The following is a 22,524-nucleotide window of genomic DNA, read 5'->3' on the forward strand; positions in this document are numbered from 1 at the left end:
AAGAAATCCATAACAGGACCAGAGCTGTTCATGACTGGATCATGGTCAAGGTCATGATCTTACTGGTGGAACTTTCTTCCAAAAATATTGTGAAGCAAGGTATGACTATGCTCCCTTTCAGGCAGTGAGAGACAAAGACAGCAATAAAGGTGGAGGTCAGGGCACAGAATAACTGCAGATGCCAACAACAGGCATCTTTATTCTGATATCAAATGCTGGTATCAGAGGCTTACAGATCTCTCCATCAGTTGTAAATCAAAGTTACGTTAACTTAGAACACTTACACAAGATGGAATTTTAAGTACCTTCAGAGGATTAACTTCAGTCCTACCCCTTTGGACCACCAATATCAAAAACCATTGAGTCTGACATTAGGCCATGATGCTTTAATGAAAGCTGAAGTCTGAAATGTGTCTGAGTTTCTCACCCATCCCTCACTACAGCATTGACATCTTCTTTTCATGCAAAAGTAATTTCCTGGCCGATTACTCATTCAAAATTTTCTACCCTTTTGCATTCTCCCCTCTGCCTCTGCTACAGTGCAATGTGACAGTCTGCTTTGCTGAACAGAGCTCCATTTCTCAAAGAGAAGGACAAAGTGAACAACCTTAACAGAGACATGAGGTGCAGGCAGGAACAAACTGTCCATGTGCAGCAAACCAAGTCTAACAACCTTCAGGGTCAACACTAAATAACCTCAATTCCACTTCTTAAAGACAAACAGGAGTAGCTCTGATGTCTCACCTTGAAGTATTCGGCTTCACAGGTGGAATTTTTGGCAATATCACATTCCTCACGCACGTTGGCAAATTCAACCCCATCGGAACAGGACTGCTTCTCCAGCTGGCTGCGGCAGCACTGCAACTGGGTCATGCTGCCAACAGCATGGAAGAAAGGGGAGAACAATGTCACATACGGGTCATGAACAGGTAATACAAATTTTCACAATTAGTACTTGTGCTGGTTATGTGGAAAGGGGTTTCTGTGGAAACACAATGTAAAGATATTCTCTGGGAGTAGTCAGAATGTCTGTGTGACATGTTTAATGGAGTTTCATTGCTGATCTACCTTGCTGTCTGTCCTAACAACTTTTTTAAGCAAATGAGTAACTTCAGCCACACCTGCTTTAGGGCTCAAGGTCTACAGGGCTGCATTCTGGCATGTTTTGTGACAGCTGGCGGCTGGGGAAAGGGAGAAGTCAGGCCCTGGATCTTGTAAGAGCCCACAGTCCCAGTCTACCCTCGCACCTGCTGCCCCAAATCAACAGGTATGGCATGTGGAAGGAAGATCAGAGCATTTTTCTGTGGGACACCTGGAGATAATAGACAGAAATGAAGATACCAAGGGAAGCCACAGTGTGAAACAGCAGAGTGTATTGCAGCAAGGGGAAAAGAAAGACAAGGGAAAGAAGACTATTACAGGGCAGAGAGATGCAAAGAGGAGACAGGATAAAATTGTGCAGGAAACTTAGTTTTGTTACACTGCTCATTAAATAATTCTATTTTATCTCAGTGTCATTGAAAAAATAGGAAACTTGTTCCTGCAGGGAAAAAAACCTGCACAAGGAAGCTTTGAACTCCTCCAGTCCGGTGCTACTGTCACCTGAATACAAAGCCCAGTGAAGATTTCTCTCCTCTCTCCACTCTGCTTTTATGGGTAACTCTGCTTTGCTGGGTAGTTTTGTGGGTAAAGCTCTTCCACCACTACGTTCTGTAACAGACACTGGGAAATGCAGAAAAAATACCCTGTTCCACTGTTAAAAATTTTAGTAATATCAGGAAGAGGTGTGGGTTAGTGGAACTACTGGCTTCTCCTACCATAACCTGAGATAAGTGGCTTACAATGCATCCCCTCTGGAGGGGCTTTCCTGCTCTCCAGGACCATAGGATGACCTTTCAGCTCCCAGGCAGTGTAACTCCCTCAGCTCTAAGGCCTGGCAACAAAAAAGCAGGGAACATGTGGGTACTGGGCTGAGATTATGCATCTCTGTGCATGTGGGTGAGGCCAGGTTGTCAAGATACATTCCTGAAGATTCTAATTACTATTAGTACATGGGCCACTTCCAACCCAAAGCACTCTAGGATTCTACAGTTCCATGATTAGTAATGGTCTGACTGTGCAGTTCTCACTTGGACAAAAACAGCTATGAGACTTCAATGCATAGGAACAAAAACCAGGATAAAGTCATGAACAAATTATTCAAAAATGGACTCTAAAGTCATAGCAAGAAGTTAAGCCCAGGACAGTAACTTTATTTGGCAGGATATTTGAAGTTTTTGATATCTGATTTAGTTCCAGTTTGGAAGAATATGTAGGTTTTTTGCTGTTGAAATTCCCTCTGAAGCAGGATTTCCATTCCCTGCCCAGCTCTGGGGTGGTCTGACTTTCAGGGCTTTGGAAGCCTCTAAAACCTGAACTCCAAGCCCAAGAGCGTGGGAGCTGAGACTTTCCAGCCTCTTTAGCCCTCCCGATTCTCTTGAGGAGCTAGATATGTTAGCCACAGACAAGCAAACAAATAAACAAACAACAGCAGTCTTTCAGTAGATCTGTTTGATTCCTGGTGTGGCTTTCTTTTTTCAAACACAAGCCAACTCTTTGAAATCTCTGACAAACAGGCAATTTCAACCAAAACAGGAAAGTTTCTTAAAATGTTTCCCACAGCTGTATTCATAAGTCATGTGGTCCACCCCAACTGTAATAGGGAATTAAACATCAATTGAATACTAGATTAAAATACCATTTGTTCATCTGAGAACAACAACAATAAAATCACACTTCGTTGCCCAAATCCTACAGCCAAGCTGGAGTGGTGGCAAATATTGCTTGAGACTCTAAACACTAGTGTGGCAGTAACAGAAGCAGAAGTCCTTGAAAGATGGCAGAGAAAAATGCTAGAAGTACCTGCACAGTGCTGGTCTTCCTTTTCCCTCTGCACACCAGCCCTGGTGCTGCCATTTGCCAGAACCCACCACACCCAGCTCGGCAGGCTCTAGGGAGTTTGAGATGAGCGACGTCTCTCCCTTCCTTTCCTAAGTCACACGTGTCTCTCTGGCTTACAGCTAATATATGCTCACTTTCTACTCCCCAGCAAGGTGAAGGAGCCATCTCTCCTGGCTAGGAAGACATCTAAATTTGTCTCTTGGTGTAAAACCTTCCAGGTGTCCCCGTGTACCATTAACAGTCTATGGACATTACAATATTGGTCTCTAAAACCAGAAAAAGTAGAGTAGTACCTTCTATGAGTTTGGGGTTTTTAAAATTAGGAGTAATACTTAAAAAAGCCAAAGGCTGCTTTTTCATTATCTGCCTTAATCTGACTTTCAGTTAAAAGAGTGCAATAGAATTTTACTGAAAATAAACAGGTATTCACAATATGGCAGATATTGTATAACATTAAATATTGAATCTTTAGGAGCATGAGACCTCATAATCGATATTCATTCAGGATATTTCAAGTAAAATCATGCATCTCTGAAGGATGAGTTTTATTCCTGGCTCACTAGTGAACAAAAATCACCAAGACATTAAAAAATCCTTATTGTTTCAGGTGTTGATCTAGAAGTTATCTCACTACTAGATAATTTGATTATAAATCAAGTTAAGAAATCATGTTTATATCTCACTTTTACTTTCTGTTAAATTTAACCAATGTGGCTGATTTTCATGGAGTTAATTTCCAAATTAAAATCTACATACCCACTTATATCCACAGTCTTTTCACATTTATTATTCTCCTGTCCAGAGGATGCACTCCTAAACCAGCACCGATTTCATAATCACCTATTTTTTCACTTCTTTTTATAAAAGCATTAAAATTTAACTGTGTTCTGAAAATGTCTTTCTTGTCAATCTACTTTTATTACCCCCTGTCTCTCTCATTCCTACTTCCTTCAAGCTTTGTCAGTGCTATTCATGTGTACAGGGGAAGGTCTTGGACAAAATATCAAAATTAAGAAGAATGATCTTGCAAAAACAAGCTGGGTCTTCCAGCCTTACATTCTTCAGTCTGAATTCTTGCAACACTAATAAATAATGTTATCCCTGATGTAATTCCAGAAAGGCTACACATTATTAATGGCATGCAAATACCATATGGAGATAGTCTGTTTCTGGCACAGGAATTAAGTTCACTTGCTAAGAGCTCTGTGCAGGGGAAACTCTTCACTTGGAAAGGAAGAAGACTTACTGGACAGGTCGAGTTCCAAAATTAAATGGCAGCTCTTTCCAACTGCTGTGAGTTTAACCACTCCACAAGAAAATGAATGAATGGGAGAAGACCCACTGTGATGACAGCCAGACATTACTCATTAAAATTCTACACTTGTATTTACTGAGTCACAAAGACACAGAGATAAACACTGACATTGTACAGAGAGATAATGCAATGAGATAAACTCGTGTGGAGCAAGAAACCACAGTAAGAGATTGCAGACAGTGAGCCCAGAGCCTTGTTTCAGCTTAAACACAATGGAATACGAGCAACCAGACGGATCTTTGGAACTTGTGAACTTCACACAGGGTCTGGCTCACCTTGTGTAGGACAAAAAAGTAAGCATGTCTGTAGTTTGAACCACACAACACTCAGCAAGTGACACTCACACAGCTGGCAAGTCCCTCAGGAACCACAAGGGACTGTGGGAGAAGAATACTACAAATATGCTGGAACCCACAACTGTCATCTTTGTTTCTGGGATGCACAGCAGATACAAGAATGACAGGGCTGGAAACCAATTCTTTCTTTACTATGGAAACTATTCTTTCTTTACACATTTTCCCTGTGAGGGTGGTGAGGCCCTGGCATAGGTTACCCAGGGAAGCTGTAGATGCTCCATCCCTGGAAGTGTTCAAAGCCAGGTTGGATGGGGCTTGGAGCAGCCTGGTCTAGTGGAAGGTGTCTCTGACCATGGCAGGGGGTGGGACTGGATGACCTCTAAGGTCCTTTCTAACCCAACTCATTCCATGATTCTCTGATTAGTATGGATGTATTTTAAATGGTTGGGAAACGGCCAAGGGGATGCAATCTAACTCAATAAGGCAGTTGGCTCCTCACACAAACAAGGGACTCTAGCAGTGGGCTTCTTTTGAGGGAGGGACTGAATCTGAGACACCACTAAGTTATTACTATTCTAAACAGATGATTCAAAACCAGCATGTAAATTCTTGTAAAGCATATTGGAGAAAGTACTCACATCCAATCTCTTCTGTGTTGCAATCTGCACAGTAACTGCAAAAAATCCCTTTTATTCCGGGAACTTTATCAAACCCACTCACTTCAGAATGTGTTTTCCCTTATAGTCACCTGCTAACATTGCAAACTGAAGCTGAAATATGCAGGGGAAACAACTCCTCCTGGCATCAGGGGATATGGCTTTCCACCCCCCCACTTTTCTAGAGCACTCAAGTCAGATGGTCAACACTGCACTGCACTAGATGGCCAGAGGACCCCAGCTGGGGTTTAAACCACCACAGGAATGCTGACATGTGGCCCCCAGCAGCTCCCACTGCATGCAGGAGTCTAAGTAGGGACCAAGTCCTTTTGAAAATCTGTGACCAATAAGGCATCCTGTTTCTCAATCCTCTATTTTCACGTGCCTAGACCTCAGCAAGGGCAATAAACTCGGGTCTGTTCTGTCTTCGTGCAGCAGAAATAAATGTAGAACATCAGTGTCATTACCCTCATGTGCCTGCAAAAAGAATCATGCTCCCTCAGTGCTCATTCTGGCTCCAGTTACACCAGCAATTAGGAGTAGAATTTGTGTCTGAAATGGCATCCTAAAGTGATTTTTCTGTACCTCTCACAGCTATGCCATTTTGCAATCATAACTGGAGTAAAATAATATTGATGTTAAAAAACGTGCTCCAAGGTGCCATTTTTAGTCACTTTTAGAGTAACGCCAAGCTTAAGGGGGAGCATGCAGTCATGAATAAATGCAACTGAACTGAGTTTATCAACTTAGGGTTTTGCCAAGGAGTGCTCATACCTCTCACAGAATATGTGCCTTTTATTTTACTATTACAATTTTCTTAACTACATCTCAGTTATGCACAAAAGCTAGATGAATCATTACTGAAATTTTTCCCCAGTTCCTATGAAGTCCTAGTGAGTCTCTAAAATGAAAATCTTTGGAAGAATAAATTATTTACAGCAGAATCTCAATTCGTATTAATCAAATCACGATTAAATCATCAAGATACTCCCAGATTGTTCAAGAAACTTGGTATCCTGTTTTTCCTGCCTCTGTTTTGCCTGTAGTTCTTATGACTCTTCAAGTATTTCCTAAATTGGCATTTATTTCCTATCTGTCAATTCTTCTGCATAAGAGTCTGCTTTCTATGCCAGTATAAATGCAAAAGTCAGAAAACATGGATAGACTTCCCTGGAAGACACATTGTTTCTGTAATAAAGATCAACCTAACACTTCTATAACTACCAAGGTTAAATCACTTTGCAATCCATTTGAGTACAGGGGAGCAAAGTCAAGTGTTTTAAACATAAAGTTCTCTTTGAAGCTGCCTCTCAAACTACCAGTTGTTAGCTCTGCTAATTAAATGTAACAAGTGCATGTAACAGCAAAAATGATGCAAACTATCATTGACATAAAAAATATAAATGACATAATAACATAAGAGATGCATTAGAATCAAAATCTTAATTAAACATTTGCTTCATTATTTCATTTGGTCGATTACCAAACAGAAATAGCCTATCAATTCTCAGTAGAATTAAGAAATCTGTTCATTAACTGAAGGGTTCTATTTTCTACCGTCAATTACATTTAACACAATTATAGAAACACAGAATGGTTTGGGTTGGAAGGGACCTTAAAGCTCATCTCATCCACCTATCCTGCTGTGGGCAGGGACACCTTCCACTAGACCAGGTTGCTCCAAGCCCCATCCAACCTGGCCTGGAACACTGTCAGGGATCCAGGGGCAGCCACAGCTTCTCTGGGCAACCTATGCCAGGGCCTCCCCACCCTCACAGGGAAAAATTTATTCCCAATACCTAACTTAAACCTACTCTCTTTCAGTGTGAAGCCCTTGTAAATAGTGTCTCTCCATCTTTCTTGAAGGGTACTTTCCTAAGCTGGACTAACTAGGAATCTCCTTGAATCGCTCTCTGGGGGAACTTAAAGCTTAAGTCAACTAAGGACTGCAGGACAATTACCTATGTAGCACCACAAAAGGCTGCCTCACATACATACAGACATATGTATTATTCAAACCATAGATTAGTCATGTGCAGGATCTGCTGTGTTTCGTTATAAACATTTGCCCAGAAATGTGGCCAGGTTCACAACCAGCTTGGTTGTGACATTAGTGCAGCCACACTGAGATGTCCTGACTGCAGGCAGAGCCCAAGCCCCATGAGTAGAGCACAGTGGGAAAACCTCTGAGTAAGAGACAGTACATGCCACATGGATTAGGGCTGGGTGAATCCACACTAGACTGACAGCAAAAATTAAAAGGACTTGATAGACGAAAAGTAGGTACTCAGGAGGTACTCCCCAAGGCCACACATGGAATTGAAAAGCTGGGATATAAGAGCAGGGTGCTTCATCTTGTAAGTTAGCTTTAACACCTGCCATTCATATGGTTTCACATTAAAGTATAAACTGTGTTTTAATATACAATATGTAATTATGTACCTGCATTCTCTAGACTCGGATATTAATGGCAGAGAAGCACATATTCTGTTTTTATTTGCCCATTCAACACCCTTGTCACAGCATTCTTCCACTGACAGATCTGCAGAAATGAGGAAAGAGAAAAATACAATGCATTTAATACAACCTCAATATATGGCATTGTATCTGCCGGTTAAAAAAACCCCAAACACAAGCGAGTCAGTTTTCCCCTCCCTGATTTACACACAGAACAGGGCACCCATACAAAAAGCAGACATGGCCAAACAGAGCACCTGTCAGCACCTTGCAATAAAGCCTAGTGCTGGAGGTTTTTCCTTCCTTGGTGAAGAAAACTGCATTTTCCCCTAACCTTCCACACAAAGACACAGCCTAGGGACCAATACACCTGCAGAAACCAGTTCAGATAGTCATACCAAATAAAAGGGTCTTTGGGATTGCACTCCTTTATTGTTAAAAGCAGCAGCAGTAAGCAACCTTTTAAAATCCTGAAGAATACAGGATAAATCAAATACCTGATATGAAAGACAGATGAGTCTCATTACAAGTAAATTTGCAGAACAATTTTTTTCCTGAGGTTATTATCCAGTTAATCTGTTTTCAATCTTTTACTCAGAAGTATGTCTGTAAATGCAAAAGTACTGTAGAGAGGAACAAAAAGGTATATGGTATTTTGATCACTTAACATATGAAAGAAAAATTAATCCTGTTACCAACTTATAGCAATGCTGAAACTAAGGGGAAAACCACACGGAAGGCAATTATTTGTGTAGAGTATATTTTTACAAGCTTCTAATTTAATAAAACTGAATACTGTTAATGAACTGACAAGCACTACAGGTTTGCTTCATATTCCAAGTGCAAAAGTTCACTGCACAGCAGGTGTATCAGAACTTGGAATAAAACATGAGTCACACTTTTCTATTAATTACCTTGTAGTCTGAACACTGAGCAGTTCCTTGTGTAACAAATACGCAAACTGTGTAAAAACCCTCTGTTATCCAGAGGGACAGCCTTCTAATAATTTCTCTCAGTTTCCTAAGTTTTTTGACTGATGGCCCTGATAGGTTTCACCTGTGAGTGCTGAGGGAGCTGGATGATGACACTGCCAGGCTACATACAAGGATCTTGGAGCTCATCTTGAATGAGAGGAGATCCTGAAGGATGGAAGAGAACAAGTATCTCCCTGACTTCAAGAAGGACAGGAGAGAAGATCTGGGAAACTACAAACTGGTCAACCTCTTACAGAATCACAGAATCATTCAGGTTGGAAAAGACCTCTGAGATCATCAAGTCCAGCCTGTGATTGATCCCAACCTTGTCACCCAGACCAGAGCACTGAGTGCCATTGTCTAGGCGTTTCTTGGACACTTCCAGGGATGGGGACTCCACCACCTCCCTGGGCAGCTCCTTCCAATGCCTGACCAACTTTTCAATGAAGAAATACTTCCTGATGCCCAACCTGAACAACCCCTGGAACAACTTGAAGCTGTTCACCCTTGTCCTGACCCTTGTTCCTTGGGAGCAGAGCCCGAACCCCACCTGGCTGCACCCTCCTGTCAGGGAACTGTAGAAAGCAAGAAGGTTCCCCTTGAGCCTCCTTTTCTCCAGGCTAAGCCCTCTCAGCTCTCTCAGCTGCTCCTGATGCTCCAGACCCTTCCCCAGCTCTGTTCCCTTCTCTGGATATTCTCCAACGCCTCAATGTCTTTCTTGCAGTGAGGGGCCCTGAACTGGACATAGGACTGGAGGTGTGCTCCCACCAGTGCCAAGTACAGGGCGAAAATCACTGTCCTGGCCCTATCGGTCAAACTATTTTTGGTACGGGTCAGGATGCCATAGGCTTTTTGCCCATCTGGCACACTCTTCTCATTCTCTGGGAAGGTGATGGAGCAAATCCTTCTGGAAACAATGTCCAAACACATGAAGGACAAGAATGTGCCTGGCAGAAGTCAGCCTGGGTTTATGAAGGGTATATCATGCATTAAGCATGATGATTAAGCATATAGTTAGTTAATAACCTCACAGCCTTTGACAAGGTGGTGGCTAGCTTAGCAGATGAGGGAGTGGATGTTGTTTCCCATGACATCCGGCTTTCAACACCATCACCTATAACATCATCCCAGACAAGCTGGCAATGGACACTTCAGGTAGGTGGACAGTGAGGTGGACATGGGAAAGCAGTGCACCCTCCACCAGCTCATAGATCATACAAGTCTGGCAGGAGTGGGTGATGCACCAGAGAGCCGTGCTGCCATCCAGAGGAACCTGAACAGGCTGGAGAAATGGGCCAACAGGAACCTCAGGAAGATCTGCAAAGAGAAATGCAAAGTCCTGCCTCTGGGGTGGAATAAGGCCTATGCAGCAGTGCACACTGAGGACTTGCCAGCTGTAAAGCAGCTCTGCAAAGAAGGAGTTTGGTGTCCTGGTGGACTCCAAGCTAACTGTAAGCCAGCAATGCACTTTCACAGCAACAGAGGCCCACACCATCTTAGTCTGCATTAGACAGAGCACTGGCAGCTCACAGAGGGATGTGATCCTTCCCCTCTGCAGAGCACTGATGAAACCACATCTGGAGTGCTGTCCAGTCCTGGGCTTCCCAGTTCAAGAAGGACATGGACCTGCTGTACTGAGTCCAGTGCAGGACCCCCAAGAAAATATATGCACTGGAGTGTCTTTCATATGAGGAGAGACAAGAAAAGCTGGGACTATTCAGTCAAGAGAACAGAAGGCTTAGGGGGGGATCTGATTGGTGTTTATAAATACCTGAGAGGATGGGATGAAGAGGGAGCCAGACTCCTCTCCATAGCTTTCACTGGCAGGACAAGAGACTATTGACACAAATTATACCATATGAAGTTCCACCTGAATGCAAGAAAACACTCTTTTACTGTGAGAGTGCCTAAACTCTGGAGGATTTCAAGAAGTCCCTTCCAAACTAAATGATCCTGTGGACTGATTACTTAATGAAAAATAAGTAAGATCTTTCCATCTCTTTGTTGCTGTGTTGCACAGAGGAAGGCAAATCTCATGTACTTATTTTTTATGGAGAAGATGAAGTACAGAAGGATGAAATGGTTTGCCCAAATTACACATCAAGCTGGTGGCAGAACAGAGAGCACGCATGATTGTCTCATCCTTAGCTTTGGTCTGAGCACATCTGAAATGAACACGTTTCAACAGGCAGCCCCATTATATTCAAGACTACATCTTCACAAATTACTTCCTGCAGAGTTTTGTAAGGACAAGCACCTGTCTCCTCTGGCTACAGCAGTTACAAAGCCATCATTCTCAGGTGCTCCTGATGTAGGGCCATTACAGCCACCTTCCATCTTTCTACATGCCCACCTCCTAACTTTTTGCAGTTATTAAAGTAAGCTGAAATATTTAAACTGTTCATGATCACTCTTACTTTGACACACATCAGAGAGAGTTTGTATCTGCTCAGCTGGCAGATATTCACATGTGGGGAAGGCAAAAGCAGCTGAAAGCAAGTAGAGAAGGTAATTCCCTCCAGTAATTAAGTTGCTTGGTTTTGTTGGTGGTTTTTTTTTGTTGTTTTTTTTTTTTTTTTTTTTTTTTTTTTTTTTTTTTTTTTTTTGTTGTTGTTGTTGTTGTTTTTTGTTTTTTTTTTTGCAGGGAACAACCTATATTCCCATTGTGATTATAATTCAAAAATGAAATAGTTAAGTGAGATTTTAGGATGCATCAGTCATTTTGAGGTAGGTACTCTTAAGGCAGTTATCAATTCTCCAGTGCAAAGCTCTGGAGTATTGCACAGAATTCTGGCTTTCCCTGCTCAGAAGAGACTACATCAAAATGAAAAATGCATAAAGAAAGATTAGGAAGATTGTCAGGGAAATCAAAGTCCTGCTAAATGAGGAGAAACTAGGAGAGACAGACCATTTTAAGCATAGGTAAGTAAAACCCATGAAAGGACATGGTTCCTGTGAACAAATATTGCAGTATTACAGTATTATTACAGTAAAAAATAATCAAAATTATGGGATCAAGTAAACCAAACAAGTTTTAGTAAGAAAATCATTATACTTATAAACAGAATTACAATTTAAGTGTTAGTTTATAACAGTGCTCTGTACTCTATGACCCAGGTCATTCTTCTAGTTTTACTTACATACCCAAAATAATGGTCAAAATTCTGTCATTACTAAGTCAAGGCAATATTTCTCTTGAATCCTTCAGTGTGTCCAGAATTCATGCCAATGTCTGAAAGCTAAGTGCAATTTATAATGAATCAGATTAAACCAGTCTAGTAAATAACTATCTGCCTGAAATCCATGCATTTGTGTCTGAGCTCTTCCTTGGGAATAGGGACCCTGTTCGGGGCCCTCCAGCTGACAAGTATCGTGTGCATCAAATTTCTTACAAAGGATTACAAATAACCTTATTTTTAGTGCTGCTGTCTGCAATCAATCTTAAGTGTGTTGAAAAATGATACACATTTAACTGAAATGCAGAGCTGGCTGCAGGTTTTTGCAGGGCTTTGTGCAAATGAGTCTTTAGCCAAGTTCCTCCCCTGAAGGACAATCCCTGGCTCTGGACACCAGCTCTTCCCTCCAAGCCCTGGCAACACACCTCTACTCCAACCAAATAACCCAAGAATTCAAAGCAGGCCAAGCTAAGCAAACTTGTCTGTAGGAGTGCATCCAGACAGAGAGGGATCATGGAGAGTTTGTTGAAGAACTGTGGTCCAGGCTCATTGTTTTGGTGACATCACAATTCATATCCTCCAAAGATCCTGCCAAACATCTCCTGAGAATAGAGGGAAGTGAAAAACAAGCAGTAAAAAAAGCACTCCACCCTCAAGGCCATTCTTCTAAAATGTAACAATTAAACACTGGAAAACATTTTCTCTTGGCTTTGCAGTTTGGTTTTAAAATGGTAATTCATGGCCAAATTCAAAATCTCAAAGTGTGTGTCTCACATATTGGGTGTCAACTTTTGATTGCACTAGAAGTGATTCGATTTGGGCACTAAAAGTTGCTAATGAGTACTTAGAAACAGGACAGACTTACCATCTCCCAGCTGTAGTTTTGTTGCAGATTCAACTGCACACACATACACATTCACGTGGCTCCCACTTGGAAATCTTTGAGCAAGAAGTTCATACTGAGGCCATTTGTGCCTTCTAACACTCTCTTCAGGGGACCAACAGCACGGAGGGGCTGTGTCCTCTCTGCAGCCTCTCCTAACTACAAGTTGGTACTGCAGGGTGGGCAAAGAATCAGACAGTGGGAAGCAGAAGGTAGAAACTACTCTGATTCTGACATCTCAAGGAATCTTACTGAAAAGAATGGGGTTTTTTTCTTGACTGTAACCACGTGTTTCTTACTTCAGCTGGTGGGCTCCTGGCCCACCTCAGAGCTACAGTGCCAACAATGATCAAGTAGGAACAACAGTACTGGTGTTCCTTCAAAAATTTTGCCAAGTGCATAATGTTTCATGCTAATCAGCCAGAGAAATCTCGGGCATCCTAAAGATAAAGCCTTTACAGGAAAGGCCGATGATATCATCTATGTTCAGATTAAATGTGCCCTTTTATTTGGAGGGAGAAACCCTACAGTAAAGTTAAAACATGCAAGAACACACTGTCAGGTCCATTTTGTAAAACTGAGAAACACTTTTTCAGCTTTCTGGTATTACAAGACAGAAAAATATGAGGATAAACCAGAGCTCTAGTAATAGGGGAGCATGTTGACTTCCTTTACATCAGATACAATAATTTTGCATGCTAACTGATCAGTTCAGAAAATCCAAGTTTATTTTGGGTAAAATCCAATGCAGCTTTATCACTACTTTGTTCCTGTACAAAAGTATGTGCAGCAGGGCATCCAAAAGAACTTGAGCTCTGTTAGTATGGTAACAGCAAGGATGCCTGTCCTAATGGATATCTGGTGTATGTTGGATTCTGAGAGAGATTTCAGGAGTCTTGGGAAGCAGACAGATGGAACTAAGCTCTCTAATTTTATAAAAGATGTCATGAAGAAAATCTATCAGATAAGATGTGATTAAGGTCAAAAATATTCAAACACTGTGCACATGATGCATTCATGTGCTAGTTCTGAATTACGCTTACACAGACATGATGTGTACAAGCAGAAGGTTGTTTTAAAAAAAAGGTAATTTGCTAGTCGTAACAGGATTGCCATAATTTGTGGGAGTTCAAAGCAAGAAATGAGGTTAATATCTACATAACCTTAGACTTCTATGATGTAATAATTAATTATTCAGCAGCTGCAGTGAATATTTTCTGCAAAAGAAAGATAATCTTAAGAATGTTACCCAAAAGCATGATTCCTAGAATGAGAGCCCCTGAACTGTTTCTAGGAATTGTGCAAATGATAAGCAGAAGTAAAAAGAACTGGATAAATTTCATAGCAGCAGCATTCCAGCTAGATCAAAAAGGGAGACTTTTTAGGTAACAATCTGCATGGCTGCCTCTAATAGAAAGGTATATATACAGTCCAGGATTGGATAGCTGTTCATTACTCAGTGCTGATCTATGGAACAGTTATCAAACCTGATGGTGATACCAAACCAAAGTGACACCTGAGCCTAGGTGGGCTCACCAAGCCAGTGCCAGTTAAGATTGCCCATTCTTCAAGGCAGTCAGTGATGTGACCCTCAAACTCCATGATTTCCCAGCCCACATAACCAGCTGTAGTTGGGTACAGATTTGGAAATGAATCCAGGTGAAGGGGTCAAAATCACACCTTCTTATTAAGATGTTTACAATCCTTTAAGCACATGAATTGATTATGTTTGTAAAATGTGGTGCAGATCTTGCCCTTCACTCAATTTACTCTATAAGAGGCTCAGCACTATGGAATGTGAGAAAACAAAACACAGTCATCACTTCTCAGCATATGAGGATACAGGCAACAGATGGACTCTGTGAGAGCTCAGCACTAATCCAACATGTTTCAGTAACAGTATGTCATGCAGAATTTTTGGAACTCATGATTACAACAGACACACACTGGTTTAGGTTTCCAGTAAGAAAACCACTTTCAACATTCACTGTGTACCTTTTTGATAAAATCTTTCTTGTCCTGTCCAGAAAACTCTCTCACTAGTGATATTCATCCATTTAACTGCCAGCTGGAAAAAACTCCAAATCTACTTACAGAATCTGATCCTCAGAATGACAGACTGGCCAGCCATACTACACAGAGCCTCATTCTTTGTCTTCCAATCTCCCCTTATATCTGTATTCTCACAAAACCACAGCAACTGCATATCCCTTTGGCCAAGGCTCCCCTTTCCTCAACACTCAGGGCAAACAAAGTGTGCTTGGCCTGATTTGCTACACCAAATTAATTCCTCCTGAACAATGACACCTGGCTATCATCAGGTAGACAAAGTCAGCTGCTTTTGTAGCAAGGACGGCAGTTAAGTGCTGGCAGCTGGGATTTGTATGTAGTCTTGATTTTTTGGCTCTTCTTACAAGAAATTGTGGAAATGCTGTCTCTGGCAATGCAAACACACTCTGACTGGACACTTAAGGTATTGAATAGACCTGGAGACGTGTTTAGACAAGAGGGAAGCCAGTGGACTTCAAAGGTCCAACTGGTAATAAACTAACATGACAAATACAGCTTTGCTGCATCTTCATCTTGTGTGTAAACCTAGGGATTAGGCACACAGAGTAGGGGAAAGGGTGAAGGAGACCTGAAACCATGAAAGGGAAAGATGTACAACAGAAAATCTGGCCCCATGATTCCCTGAAACAAATAGTTTGAACTGGAAGTAAAGGAGCAATGTAGGAGAGCATTACCATTCTTCATCTGAGACTATGCGAGTATGTCATGGATCTCTTCGGAATGGAGTTGGAATGAAGATGCCCCTCTTCCATTTTGTATGAAAAGAAAGAAGCAAAGTGAATAGGAGGTTTTCTTTTTCTGCAGAGAAATGCTGGTTCACCTCGACTGATCATCAACTACCCCAATATGCTGATGGGGTACAATGAACAGACGCAGCTGAGCTGTGGCACTAGTCATCTCTGGACAGTAAGATATTCTTAGTTGTTCTACTCTGTTGTTCTTACAGGTTCCCTTGAAGACTACGACAGTCTGAACTTCATAATAAAAGCACAAAACTTGGAGACAGGACACCCTCTCTCCTAACACCCACAGCAGCATGGGCCAGGAGGAATTCTCCAATGCATATGTTATAGGATGCAAGGCTGTGTTCCTCACCAGCTGTCCCTTTCCTGTCCTGCTCTAGTCCCTCAAAGAGGATCTATGGCTATTGAGCTTCTCTCCTCCAAGTGTGAGGGATTGTACTGGAGCTTTATGGACTGATAGACAATCACTCACAATTCACATGCAGCTGAAAAATATGACATCCTCTCTAAACATGTTTAAAGGGTTTGAAGCTTTACTTTCAGATGTATTCTCAGCTGAGGGTGATTATTTCAGGACAGCTGAAATCACTGAAGAAAGACAGTTAGCACAGTAACTGAAGCAGCAGCACCCTAAAGGAAATGCCTGGTATGTTAGTGTGTTTTGTGGTTGGTTTGAAAACAGCCAACATTTTACTGGAAATTTTTTAGGTCTGGAGAACACTCATTTATAGGGAATGTGACTCTGGTAGCACCAGCAGAGGCCATCACACAACTAGGGGGATTTTTCAGATACAGCCAAACCTCATTTTATGAGATATGTGTGTGCAGTTTATAAAACAAGTTCTTAAAATCTTCCATGGCAATAGCTGGTGATAAGGACAGGCCTGACAGAGACAATGCATGCCGCAACACCCATTATGTCCTTAGGGGGGAAAGCACATGCTTTACTGCAGGGTTTTTATTATGTCTCAGGTCTAAAAAAAATCCTTCTAAAAGTAGGCAAATGGCTACTAAAAATTAGAAAAGACAACTCCAGCTATTGCAGGAATAAGGCATCTTAGAGAGATGTATGTATCTATATCTGTATCTCAAAATGTCAGAAAAGACAGGGATATAGAAGCCCTCAGGAGGTTATCTTGTCTTACTCGCTACTTTCAGGGAGACCAGATAAAATTCAGTCAGCTGTGGGCAGAGCCCTACGTAGCTGTTCAAAATCAATATCAAGTGAGGCTGATTCCCAAACTTGTCTAGGCAATGTGTTCCTGTGCTCGAAGATCTCATACATTCAGCAACAACACAGATTTTTTGATAATATACTACCTGTTCACTCCAAAAGCCTGTTTTGATTCATTCTTTTGTTACTACCTCTTATACACCCAACCTTCTGTGTACCTGAAGACTGCTGCTCCCTGAAGGTGTCTTTTCTGGAAACAAATTAATTCCAATTTTTTCATCTTTCTGGATGAGTTATTTTTTGGGCTTCCATGAGGAGGCTGAAGTTCAAAAGACATAAGACTAGAAGAATAAAGACTGTTCTGAAAACTTCTAGGAGATACAAAAGTATTGAAAGAAACTTGGATTCCACTGAATCAGCATTGTGTAAACAGCTTAGTACATGTAGTATCTGTCCCAGACTTTACATACTCAAAAGAACATGAAAAAAGATGGTCCATTCACAGCTCTGATGGACACAGGTGGCCTAAAGAACCCAGACTCACCAAGATGACATGGAAGGACAAACAAAAAAAACCTCATAATTGGAAGAGCAACTGCTCTTCCTGATAAACGTATGCTAAACTGTCCTTCACTCTTACCCCTGTGAGAAAATCATGCAAATAATGAAATAACTTCACAGGACCTTGACAGAAAGAGGGCCACATCAGGCTTTCTCATTTAAGAAAAAATTTTAATCTTCTCTTGATTTCTCATTTCAAATAATGAAAAACTGTGTGATTAGAAAGTTTTATTTAGGGTATTAAAATTAACCTATTGTGAGTCCTGTTCAATTGTATAAAGTCCATGACCAAAAATGTACTGCAGTAAATGACAGTCTTTAAGTAGACCTTAAGTAGCTTTGGACTGAGTCCAAGTATACGTATATATCCAAAATAAAGCTACTTAAATAAGAAGGATATGAGACTGTGACAGAGCAGCACATCTCAGAATATCGAACACACATGCTCAAGCATTTCTACTGCCATAAAATGATTTCTATTTCTATTGCTATTCCTATAAAATGATTACAAGAAAAGTATTTTCACACTGGGATTTCTGTATTTTTATCTGACTAGAAAATTAACAGGAATAACGATGCTTTTATATACTGCTAAAGTAAAATGTATCTACTCTGTAGGCAGCCTGTTTATTGCTGAATATAAAAAAAAGACAACGATGAAAGATTCTGATATTCTAGTATTGCCATATTTAAAGAATAGTCAGGAAACACTAAGCAGATGGGATAAAATTTATAGCACGATGGGTCAAGGTTCAAGCATGGAAGGAACCACAGACTTTACAGAGCAGGAAGACAATACAGATCTCTTTTTGCATATAATTATATAGCAATGCTTTAGGGAAAGTTTCATTTTAGAGAAAACTGTATTAGAACTTTTACGTGACACTTTCCTCATTTTTGAAATTATCTATAGTAAGCCACAATCATTATCTAGCTCTCCCAGATTCTCTGACTAAGCATTGATATTAAAAGTACTCAGTACCTGAAATTTAGTCAGTGACAAGAGCAAAGCTGGAAGATGGCAGTACTTCCAGTGGATGTACTGCGAGCAGCATTTGCACACTATATCCTTCCAAAGCTTCATAAATCCTTGGAAACACCCTAAAAAGCTGGAATATACCATACAAAGTATTTCTACATCTGTACACTTCAGCACTGATAAAAATGATCTTTTCTGGTATTGTTTTCTTTCTTACTAAGATTAAAGTCTCAATCCAGCCTTTGACTAGATTCAAAAATGAACCCTTTATTGGGGAACATACTGCACCTTTGTGCAGCATCACTCATTTGTGGTGCTACCATAACCCAGAAAACAACATACTTCCTATACCTGTGTACTCAGTACCCAAAACTACATCAGCTTTCTTTGAATGAAAATGTAACAGTAATTTGATTAACTGAAAAGAGTATGAATGAAAATCCCTGACAATCTGAAAGTGATTTTCTTCTTAAGATACAGCAGCACATACTTCAAATCCAAAAGGCAATTTCTCAAAACTTTTAAATCTGAAGTAGGTCATAATAGGTACAAATCAGAGACAAAGTAGTCCTGAGTGCTGGGAGAAAACAGAAGTGTTGCTTGCTTTAAAAAGTGAAGGGAAGAAACTTCATAAACTGCCTTAGCCAAAGATTTGTTGGTATATTGAGGAGAGTACAAGCATGGGAGACGCTTAAGACATGTTGCATCCTGTTGATCAGAGAGACTTTCAACACAACTTGTTCTGGACTGTCCTGTGTCTTACCAGAGGACAAGAATCCTTGCCAAGTTCTGATGAAAGTGCAGGTGACTGTCACAATACTCCCCTTACTGTACACTCTGTCACTGTAATCACCCAGTATATCATCTTAGTAGGTCCTTGACTACTCCTTCTCCACTTACTTGACATTATTCTGAGCATTTTGAAGCTAATTTTTATTCACAAAATATTATGGCCAGTAATTCTAACCATTTTTCTAGAACTCTTCACTGATCCATACTGACTTTTTCTCTCCTTTTTAGGCTTTTTGCTTGTTGTGGCCTCTTCCTATGTTTTCTCTCTTGCTCCTGACAACTTCTTCATGAGCTTCTTTGCAGACAATTTTTCTATTCTTTCTTACCCTGCAATCTTCCCAACCTTCTGCTTCCACTTCTGCATCTTATCTTGGAGCAATGCTATCCAACCTCCGAATTTAATTGTGTGATGACTTAACCATTAAAATCTCACCCTTGGCCTATCTTCTTCCATTGAATCTACACGAAAACATGGGTGCCTGACATTTCCAGAATGATTACAAAAGCTTTTGCCTAATTTGGCTAAAATTACCTGTTTACTTTGTTGTTTCTTAACTTTACTCATTTTCTTTGCTCCCTGTAACCGTCAACCATCACCTTCTGCTACATTTTCACAAAAGCTTCTGTTCATTTATCTCTTTTCTACTAACCCACTCTATGTTACCATTAAAATTCTTGCCTGTGCCCTGAAGTTGTTTTATTTGGATTTCAGCTCTGCCTTTCTTGACCTTCTCTATTTCACCCCCTTTTATTCTCTACAGATATTTTACTACGTCAAGTAAACCCAGATTCTCTGCTTACTGAATTCATTTTACCACCTACTTCTTTAGAAGTATCCATAACTCACAAAACCAAACTCAAACTCTTTACTGGTCCCAGTTAACTATTTCAGTCAAGTTCCAGAGGGCCAAAGCCCATCTTTCATTTCAGAAAATAGTAATAGAAGTATTGTAGAACAAGTTGGTCTTAACACAACTGTTTATTGAAAACACGTGTAAAGTTGATGTGAAACTTGCAGAATGGGCTAAAGTAGAATGATAAATAAAAAACTTTTAAAAATGCATTGACCTACTCTCAGATAATGCCTGAAACCTAACAGAACAATATAAATACACTGCAGTAACTTGATAAGCTCGTTTATGGGGGTTTCTCTTGGATTTCACTAACACGTCTGCTTTCAATTACACAGATGAAAAACAAAGAGCTTTAACATCTTGCTCTTCTCCTGATTGCAATAAAATGTCATTCCTGAAAATGGCCTCTTAAAATGAAACTCAACTAAAAACTAATTTAGAGGTAGCACTCATGTTTTAGAACTGGTAGTATGTGATTTTTTGGGGTAGATTTTATCTGTGATAGCATGCAAAAAAGCACAGATTTAGCCTTTTATGTGTCCTACCTCCACCCATATACTCCTTATAAATATACTGTTATAAAAGCACATGTAAAAATCATAATCTTAAAATAAAACTTATTCCACAAAGTCAGTGGAACATTTTTTTTATTACAACTGTAAGCTTCCCCTGAATAGACATGTTTCCAGATGTTTAGTGAGTTAAAACTGTGCCTGTAGTACCAAGACATGCCAAAGAGAGAGCTACAGGATGAGCTATTAATACACTGACTGGCCATAGTGATGTAATTCGTCTTCTTTGCTTTATGGTAGTTGGTATGTGTTAAATAATGCAATGTTTACAGTAAAACAAAGTTGCATAATGAAATGTTTAAAGGTTTTAAGATCCTTACCCTCGCAAAGAATGATGTACATACCTATATTTACGTGCACTGGGCAGTTCCCCTGAAGGCAGTTCCTTCAGTTTCTTCAGAATGAAGACTTTAAGAGCTACTGTTGATTTGATGATTCATTGGTAAGGAAAAGCAATTAAGAAAACTGATGGTAACAAGTTTAGAAGAAAACCGTATTTCATCAATATGCTGTCCTAGTAACTTGGCAGTTGTATCACTAAAGCACGTAAGAGCTCCTCTTTTCTCCAAGGCCCCTTATTCCAGACCTGTACGGGAGCACAGGCTCTGCCCCAAAGACTTCAACAAAACTCACCACGTAATTACTTCATTTACTTCTAAAACACAGATTATTATTCAATATTAAATAATTATTTCACTGAAGCAAAGTCTACTCTTTAAATGCCAATCTCCTAAGCAAGGATCCTCACCTGCTTTCAGACATATAAATTTAATTTTATCCAGTGTACTGTTAAATTTTAAGAAATAGAAATTCTCAGTCAAATTAGAGTATCGATTCTAATTTGGGAATAAAAACCTGATGTACATTTTACTGCAAATTTTTGTATTAAAAAAAACTTCAAAAAACTGAACTTATAGATCTAATGACTTCCCAGTTTTCTAAAAAGTTATCCAGTAACTAAGGTTAAATGTACAGAGGTTACAAAGTGAAATTTTTCATGTTCTACAATAAAGTTGAATGCTTAAAATTACCCTGTCTGCTCACTGTGACACATCAAAGCCACAGTTTTGCTGATGTATTTTGTTGTCTAAGGGGAAGTAGGAGCTATTTTGATTCTGGAGGTAAATGCTGCTCTTCTGACCATCTTTGTCCTTTTTTAAAAGGAGTGCTACAGACTCTTTATCAAAAGCAAGTATTTTGACAGATAGTACTCATCTAATGAAAATCTAAGACCCAAGACACTGTGACAGTAACAAATTATTTACTCCACTGGCTTTTGTCTGCCTAGGCCAGAGACCACGTGTTTCCAAGTACTTGCCCAGAGTGAAATGAAACCTCAAAGGACCCCTTGGGGTTACTCTAATGGAAAAGTCACTTACCTGTTAGCTGTGATAAATTCATTATCACCATAGGACAAATAACTTTCTTTGTCATCTCCTACAAATTAAGATTTGCATGAGATTGCTACTATGAATTAAATCAAGTTCATATCCTCTCTTCAGACAGTACTAAGAGCTCAGGAAAAAAGTGTGCAATAAGTAAAAAGAGTCATGGTCCGGATCCAGATCCCTGCTTTCAAAAGCAACCATATCACACAGTATCATTCATAAATGTTCCACATTTGGTCTCCAAAAAGCCCGCATCCTTTGCTTCACTATTCCTCCCGCTTCTCTGGGATTCCAACTAACTGCTGGTCCAGTTTCCCATGTTTTTCGGGCGTAGTTGTGTCTCCGGCAGATCAGAGCTGACACCTCTGGCGCCCGCCGGTTTCAGACCCATCACTTCGCGGTGCCACCGCCGGGCACCTCTCGGTGGGGGCGGGGGGCACCGTGCGGCGGCCGCCACGACATGTCGCGATTCCCGTGACATCCACCGAGCTGCGCTGGATCCCGGGCGCGGTTGTCCGCCGGGAGCACGCTCACCCTTTCCCCGCGGCACAGCCCGTCCCGGCGGAGCCTCGTACCGAACCTGCCTGGGGGTAGCGGGACCGGGGAGGGCAGCGGCGGGGCCGGTGCACACCACGCCTTTCTGCTCACTTGGACGTGGCAGCGGCGCTTTAAAGCCTCCCTGGAACGTCCAGGG

General features: G+C 40.8%; 1 protein-coding gene across 6 annotated transcripts in view; it reads right to left on the bottom strand.

The window, feature by feature from the left end:
• Positions 1-22,524, bottom strand: part of FBLN1 (fibulin 1) — a 78,094-nt gene that overhangs the window by 54,716 nt on the left and 854 nt on the right. The window contains exons 1-5 of one of the 6 annotated variants that reach the window (XM_069003459.1): positions 15,863-15,928; positions 15,442-15,512; positions 12,680-12,869; positions 7,650-7,749; positions 745-874 (exon numbers count right to left, since the gene is read on the bottom strand). In XM_069003459.1, coding sequence (XP_068859560.1) covers positions 745-874; positions 7,650-7,749; positions 12,680-12,869; positions 15,442-15,444 — 423 coding nt within the window. In that variant the 5' untranslated portion in view covers positions 15,445-15,512; positions 15,863-15,928. Of the gene's footprint in view, positions 1-744; positions 875-7,649; positions 7,750-12,679; positions 12,870-14,791; positions 14,995-15,441; positions 15,584-15,862; positions 15,929-22,524 lie in introns of those variants that run through there. The other 5 variants (XM_069003464.1, XM_069003458.1, XM_069003460.1 and 2 more) reach the window with 5 other exon arrangements.

The sequence above is a fragment of the Aphelocoma coerulescens genome, chromosome 1A (assembly GCF_041296385.1).
Source record: "Aphelocoma coerulescens isolate FSJ_1873_10779 chromosome 1A, UR_Acoe_1.0, whole genome shotgun sequence".
Classification (NCBI taxonomy): domain Eukaryota; kingdom Metazoa; phylum Chordata; class Aves; order Passeriformes; family Corvidae; genus Aphelocoma; species Aphelocoma coerulescens.